We start from the raw sequence: 7,500 nt of genomic DNA on the forward strand, positions 1-7,500 counted from the left end.
TGCTAAGCAAAATGTATCAACTAAACAACACGTTAGTGCTCGTTCTGGTTCCAAAACTACTGGTGGTCGACATGATGTTGTGACCCACAAGAGTCACGTTTATGTCAACGGGAAGACGGAATCACAAAGTCAGAATGGCAAAAGGGAAACACACCACAAGATTATGAAGAAACCGCGACTACCTCTCAGAGACTATAGCTCCAATCCAATTTTGCAAGGAGTACCAAGAGAGGGAGACATAATTGCTTTTAAGGTAATTAAATGTTTGTTGATAAATTATTCGTGTATTAGTGTTAAGATTATATTATAGATGCTGGAACTCTCAAACGATTACAGTCCACAGATATCTCCATACAAGGTAGGGATGATGTATGCTAGCTACACACGGATATGTCACAGACGTCTAGGAAATGCAAGAAATGAAGTCAGACAGGCATAATGGTGGTGTAGCTAGTATATTACTGTGTGTACCGATGTGGCAGAAACTTACTTTACTTTGTATGATATTGTATGCATGCAGAAATTTAAAGTTAATATCAATAATAAAAAGTATTAGTACTAAGTAATTGTCAGCAAGTTGTCTTAGTGCAGTGTAGAACTACATCAATAGAAGAAATTTAAATCTTTTGGGAGAATGGATTTTAGTATGAAGTCAAATTTGTTTTTAATTGCGATCATAATTGATGTGTTCATGGTGTAGTGGTATTAGGTATTTTTAATTAAATTAGAGTCATTAGTTTGTTAATTTGCTGTGTGATTACAGGAGGCTTTGGTGTTGTCGTATACTCCTCAGACGTCAGTTGTAGAGATGAAATTGACTGCGGAGTGCTTTGCTGCTGTGAAGGGTACGTGATGCGCGCACACACACACACACACACACACACACACACACACACACACACACACACACACACACACACACACACACACACACACGTTCATTGTTGTCTATTTGTACAGCAATGAGACCTCAAGAGAGCAGAAAATTTGATTTGGTTGATTTTGAGGAAGTTGAAGATGAACACGATGACCCCATTACAGACTTGGTAATATCCAGGAAATATACATTCATGTACTTGGATTCTAATATGTGTACGGTTTGTAGATTTCGATTGAGTTTTCAAGTTTGCAGGAAGTTAGACTGATACCTCATGTATAAGTTACTGTACTGACAAAATGAGATGTCCAATCTCTTAATCAATAATGAGCAATGATGATGTAGCTGTCTGATTACAGATGCCAGCTATTGTTTGAACGCTCTCGTTTTACACACACACACACACACACACACACACACACACACACACACACACACACACACACACACACACACACACACACACACACACACACACACACACACACACACACACACACACACACACACACACACACACACACACACACACACACACACACACACACACCACTGTCACACACACACACACACACACACACACACACACACGCACGCACACACATCACTGTCACACACACACACACACACACACACACACACACACACACACACACACACACACACACACACACACACACACACACACACACACACACACCACACTGTCACACACACACACACACACACACACACACACACACACACACACACACACACACAACATCACATTCACAGTAATTAATTAATTTTAATTACAATACTTGTTATAATACAATTTGTATTGATTGTACTGTACTCATCAACTCCATCGACCACAAAGTTTTCTAGGCAGCTGCAGACTAGCATTGCGGTTATGCATTCATTTGTTTGATGTTACCAAATGCGGCACAAACGCCAGTGCTGCTTACATACCTTTTGTTGCTGCAGTGATGGGCGTTCACAACACACACTCACTGCTACACACACTTGACCTGCAAGTTACGTTTACTCACGTGACTCACGTGACTCTAGTGCATAGTCGTGGGTCCACTTTCTCGTTTCTCTAATAATTCAAATTTTATATTTATAAAATTAACAATTGCATTTTAAAATAAATAAGTAATTAATTAACTACAAACAAATTAAATTAGGGTATGGTGTTATCCGGGACATTGTGGCTCCACAAATACGCCCTGTGACGCGTGAAGGTCGAAAATGGACGATCGAGAAATCACGCTGGCGAACTTTCAGGTATTGATTGAACTTTTTACGAAACGTTTTATAACCTTCCTGTTCGCCTACAGGCCGCCACAGGCGCGGACGACATCACAGACTGCATCGAAGTGTTAGACCGGAGCGAGTGGAATCTCGTGGTAAGTTATATTGTACTGTCAATGGCGTTTTTGTTGAGATTTGATACCTGGAAGGTACTAGTTTCGATTGATTTTTTTGTATGCGTGGGCGTGGTATACACAGGATTGCATGATTGATGAATGATTTTAGAGTGGAATTTAGGGATTTGAAATGTAGGGATGGTGAAGTGGTATTGTAATGAGTAGGATGAGGGTGTGTGTGTGTGTGTGTGTGTGTGTGTGTGTGTGTGTGTGTGTGTGTGTGTGTGTGTGTGTGTGTGTGTGTGTGTGTGTGTGTGTGTGTGTGTGTGTGTGTGTTACTGTGTGTGTGTGTCACTTTGTGTGTGTGTGTGTGTGTGTTACTGTGTGTGTGTGTCACTTTGTGTGTGTCACTGTGTGTGTGTGTCACTTTGTGTGTGTGTGTGTGTGTGTGTGTGTGTGTGTGTGTGTGTGTGTGTGTGTGTGTGTGTGGTTTGCTTGCTTGGCATGATGAGTCAATACCTAGTCGTTGGGAAAGACAATTGTCGATTGTGAAATGCCTGTGTGTGGAGATAGTTGTAGTGTTGATGCCATTCTGGGATAACATTTTAGAACTAGTTGTGTGTAGTTTATAGCATTTGTGTTGAAACAATTAACGTATGGTTGTGTTGAGTGTCAATAGAATTTTAGAATAGTGAAGTGAATAGAATGTTTTTGGTTGGTATGTGAGGTTTGTATGTAATGTTGTTGAATTTAACTGTAATAGCTTGCATTTAATTACAGTGATTCCGCTGGAAATTTTTGCTTAGTAGCCATTTGGCTGAAGACGTTTATTCGTTTGTAGCCAAGCTCTTTATTTGAGAGCCAAGAAAAATTACCAAACAGCTACCAATTGATTCAAGTTTTTTTAACCTGGTGGGACAGACAAGCAGTCTTATCAATTGTCACAACAAATCAACAAATGCAGTAGGTATAATGTGACTCATGTCATGCTCAAGGGAACGCGACTTTGGAAAGGCAAAGTCTACAAACCAGACTGCAAGTGTTCAGTGCCCAGGGGTGTTCCCATGATTTCTGTAAGGCACAGCGGAAATAACCACGCCCACCTTAAATTTTGACCCCGCCCATTCCGATTTTTATGGCCAACCCACAAAAGCTTTATGCAGGTTTGCTTACGGTGACATGCCACAAACTGTTGTCACAGAATGCTCAGGCACAAAAGGAACAAAGTGGTTTATCTTTTCTAAAAAGTTTCTCTCTGTCTTAGTTCACTGTGCTTGACCACATGATAGCTATATTAATGCGAGTGAGAAAATTTCCAGACCTCAAGAAGTTGAGAACCTCCCTTTATATAGGATAGGAAGGCCAGATATCGACAGACTTCGTTTGTTACCATCAGATACTGACCTAAATAGTGGGCAGATTGCAAGACAACCACTGTTGAGCTTTGAGTACTTGTATTACAATTAAGTTCATACCATATGGCAGTCTTTGTCCTAATTGGTCTTATCTTCAAACCAAGCATCCCAGGAACTACTTGTTAGCCTGAAACAACTTCCCACTTTTCAAAATACAAATACAAGTCCATTGTCTTCATAGCTAATCACTGCCTACTCATACAGCAAAGCATGGCGGGCCTGTACAAAGTTGAAGCCAAGGCATGGTGGAGTGCCGTGCCTTTTGTATGCTGGGGACAACCGTGGTGCCATCATTCTTGGTTTCTTATACCAAAATTTAATCGCTCTGTCAAAATCAAAGTTTTGTAGTTTTAGCCTTTCTATGTTCAGCATCCATCGTAGTCTACCATCATTTGTAGTCACATTTTGTCGTCATCTTTCTCGTCGTCTCTACCATCGCATGGTCTGCTTCCGTTTTGTATTGGCAGTTGCATGTCTTCAGAACCATGACTGTCATCTTTACTGTGCTTATTTTCTAGTTCAACACTTAATTATGGAAGCCGTACGCAAAGACTGTTCTCTATGTGCAGGACGTAGACAGAGCGTATGCGAGAGATCGGCCGTTTAGTCCTTGGAGCTCCAATGCATTCCCACTAATTGCCATTCTTAGCACACTGTAGCTACTGTGCTTGCAAGATGTGATCATGATACACTGTAGCAGCTAGACAAATTGGTGAGGAGGGATTACCGTTTTTATCGGCAGCAACATCTATTTGTAGTATTTGGCTATTTGGCGATCGTCCAGCAGGAACATTGATTTATATATTTGAAGGGTCTTAGTTATGCATGTATATGTATGTATGGATGTTTGTCTGTTGGTCTGTCTGTCTGTTTGTCTGTCCAACACTTATATTTGTCTGTCGTTTGCTTGTCTGTCTGTCAATCTGTTTGTATGTCAATCTGTTTGTGTGTCAATCTGTTTTTCTGTCAATCTGTTTGTCTGTCAATCTGTTTGTCTGTCTGCTTGTCTGTTTACATCTGTCTGTCTGACTGTTTGTCTGATTGTTTGTCACTCTATTTGTCTGTTTACTTGTTTGTTTGTGTATTTGTCTGTCTACTTGTAGCCATTATGTATACGTGTTGTTGCCTGGCTGTATAGATGTCTGTTTATTTGTCTGTTTTTCTGTCTGTCTGTTTATCTGTGTGGTAGTAATCTCTTCAAGAACACACATGTCATTGCTTTACTCAATTGACTACTTTCTCTCATATTTAGAAAGCCATTAGTTCTTACATTCCATCTCACTTACGGGGAGAGAGAACTGAGACTCAAAGTTCCGTTGGCGAGCCCTCAATTGTTCCACACATCAGTAACCCAAATGGCAGTATACCAGCTGTTCAGTCCGATTCCGTTGTGGTCCCTCATCAGACCTCATGGTCATCACAAGTGACTCAGACGGCATCATTTAGTGGTGTTCAGCCAGTTGTAGCTGATGGGCAGCCAAGGTCAGTTGTTGTTTATAACAAATGGTTGTCAATGCAAGCAAACTAGATTCGCCATGTTTATTGAACAAATAAATAAATTACTCATTAGTACTAATACTGGTTATTGATTTTAATGGATTTACATTGATTATTATTTTTGAGTGATTTTACATTTATCGATGTGTTTTTTCATTGACTAAGGGTCATCCATAATTGTTTACATTCACTCAAGCGTACAAAGTATACGCTAGGGGAGAGGGGCAAGAGTAGTTGTAGGCTTTTGGGGCAGAGTTTAAAAATGTCGATGATTTCTTTGGTCCAGAAGTAGATAGGAAGTAATATTGAAGTAAGGATATTGCATATACGCGTACGAGTGTTGTATCTACATTTGTACCTAATATATGACGCGTATAGCACACTAAGTGTTTGTCGCACGTGTTGAAGCATGGGACGGTAGGTACTCTGCGGTAGGTACGTATACTAACAGATCTGTCTTGGAGACCTTGCGTTGTTCATAAAACGCCGGCGAACAGGTAATAGTTTGTGAACGGTTTTGGTCTTTGCCGTCCCATCTTTGTCTTGCGAGGAAACTGTGCAGAAAGTGCAATGACAATGGAAGATCGCTGGCCAGAATGACAAAATGTGCATATCGATCTTTGAAAAGGCTTCTAATTATTTAATTATTGTAATACCATGGTTCGTTAGAAATAGCTTCACATGACCAACATTTCTATGTACGCTTAGCGGAGGAGGGAGGGTATGCAGAAAGAGTATGCTTGAGAAAATGTCGACAATTGTGGATGACCCCAACTATCTTTGCATCTTTATATATTCTAATCTTTTTGACGTCTTTGAGCACTATTTATTCTTCTAATCTATCATTTCTCATTATGTTTACAGAAAGGGAGGTAACATACAAAAACCTTCATTGGTCTCTTTCTCTACTCCAACAAGGCAAATCCATGTGAGAGTAGAATGGAGAGATAAGACGATACCTATTATAGTCAACGATGAGGACATAATTGGTATGTGTGCATGACGTATTAAAATGGAAACGAACGTGTGTTACTGTGTCGTGTTCTGTTGTACAGAGAGAGTCAAGCGATCGCTTGAGGGTCACACTGGAGTGCCAGTAGAGAAGCAGTCACTACGAGGATGGCCAGGACATGCTGATCCTCCAGACATGGTTGATTTCAATGATGCGGTTTGGTATTAGTAGTTGTGTATTAATTTGATGGTTTATTGGTAGATGACGTTGTCTGATATGAATTTACCAAAGGAAGTGAATCTGTTTCTATTGTCGCCTCCTGATTATGTGGACGACTTTGGGTCGTTGGTACCACCACCATGGTAGGTGACACAGGAGATGTGTACTCACAATGCTTTATTTTTGTGTTTACGTATTGATTTATGTTTAGTCTTTATTGGTTGTCTTTCTAGTTGGACAATATTTAAGTATCTAACTTGCTCATCTGCATGTCTGTCTGTTTGTCCGTCTGTCTTGTTGTTTGCTCTGCTTGTCTTTGATTGTTTGTCTGTTTATCTGTCTGTTTGTTTTGTTTGTTTGTCTGTCTTGTTGTTTGCATACCTTTCAAGCTTTGACTGTTTGTCTGTTTGTCTGTTTGTTTGTTTGTCTGTCTTGTTGCTTGCATACTTTTGACTGTTTGTCCGTCTGTTTGCTTGTGTGTTTGTCTGTCTGTTTGTCTGTCTGTTTGTCTGTCTGTTTGTTTGTCTGTTTATCTGTCTGCTTGTTTGTTTGTTTGTTTGTCTGTCTTGTTGCTTGCATACCTTTCAAGCTTTGACTGTTTGTCTGTTTTGTTGCTTGCATACTTTTGACTGTTTGTCTGTCTGTTTGTTTGTGTGTTTGTCTGTATGTTTGTCTGTCTGTTTGTTTGTCTGTTTGTCTGTCTGTTTGTTTGTCTGTTTGTCTGTCTGTTTGTGTATCTGTTTGTCTGTTTATCTGTCTTGTTGTTTGCGTACCTTTCAAGCTTTGACTGTTTGTCTGTCTGTTTGTTTGTCTGTTTGTTTGTTTGTTTGTTTGTTTGTCTTGTTGTTTGTATACCTTTGACTGTTTGTCTGTTTGTCTGTCTGTTTGTCTGTCTGTTTCGTTGTTTGCTTGTCTTGACTGCCGGTCTTTGACTGTCTGTCTGTTGTTTGTCTCGGTATTTATTTGCGTACTAGTCATATCTGTTATGACTGGTTTATCGTGTTTCTTATATTTTATAGCGTAACACCATCTGTAGTCAGGGTTAACATTTCAGTTGAATTTAATGGAAAAGCAACCGTTATTCCAATAGACACGTCAAAGACAATGTCAGAGGTACAATAGAAATAACAGTCAAACAACTAAGATGTTACAAATATATGTTGGCTGATTCAACAGTTCAAACAA

The 7,500-nt window shown here is 39.8% G+C and overlaps 2 protein-coding genes across 2 annotated transcripts in view; both read left to right on the forward strand.

The window, feature by feature from the left end:
- LOC134185750 (coilin-like) overlaps positions 1 to 1,231 on the forward strand; it is a 2,397-nt gene extending 1,166 nt beyond the window's left edge. Inside the window, exons 2-6 of the mRNA XM_062653619.1 lie at positions 1 to 253; positions 311 to 358; positions 764 to 845; positions 961 to 1,046; positions 1,106 to 1,231. The exon at positions 1 to 253 is cut by the window's left edge and continues 705 nt beyond it. Coding sequence (XP_062509603.1) covers positions 1 to 253; positions 311 to 358; positions 764 to 845; positions 961 to 1,046; positions 1,106 to 1,159 — 523 coding nt within the window. The 3' untranslated portion in view covers positions 1,160 to 1,231. The remainder of the gene's footprint in view (positions 254 to 310; positions 359 to 763; positions 846 to 960; positions 1,047 to 1,105) is intronic.
- Positions 1,232 to 2,072: 841 nt separating this feature from the next.
- The window catches only part of LOC134185622 (FAS-associated factor 1-like), an 11,220-nt gene continuing 5,792 nt past the window's right edge, over positions 2,073 to 7,500 (forward strand). Inside the window, exons 1-8 of the mRNA XM_062653459.1 lie at positions 2,073 to 2,149; positions 2,203 to 2,271; positions 4,900 to 5,129; positions 6,009 to 6,133; positions 6,200 to 6,294; positions 6,358 to 6,458; positions 7,335 to 7,428; positions 7,492 to 7,500. The exon at positions 7,492 to 7,500 is cut by the window's right edge and continues 75 nt beyond it. Of these exons, the coding sequence (XP_062509443.1) occupies positions 2,114 to 2,149; positions 2,203 to 2,271; positions 4,900 to 5,129; positions 6,009 to 6,133; positions 6,200 to 6,294; positions 6,358 to 6,458; positions 7,335 to 7,428; positions 7,492 to 7,500 (759 nt within the window). The 5' untranslated portion in view covers positions 2,073 to 2,113. The remainder of the gene's footprint in view (positions 2,150 to 2,202; positions 2,272 to 4,899; positions 5,130 to 6,008; positions 6,134 to 6,199; positions 6,295 to 6,357; positions 6,459 to 7,334; positions 7,429 to 7,491) is intronic.

This window comes from Corticium candelabrum, chromosome 10 (assembly GCF_963422355.1).
Source record: "Corticium candelabrum chromosome 10, ooCorCand1.1, whole genome shotgun sequence".
In the NCBI taxonomy this organism is placed as follows: domain Eukaryota; kingdom Metazoa; phylum Porifera; class Homoscleromorpha; order Homosclerophorida; family Plakinidae; genus Corticium; species Corticium candelabrum.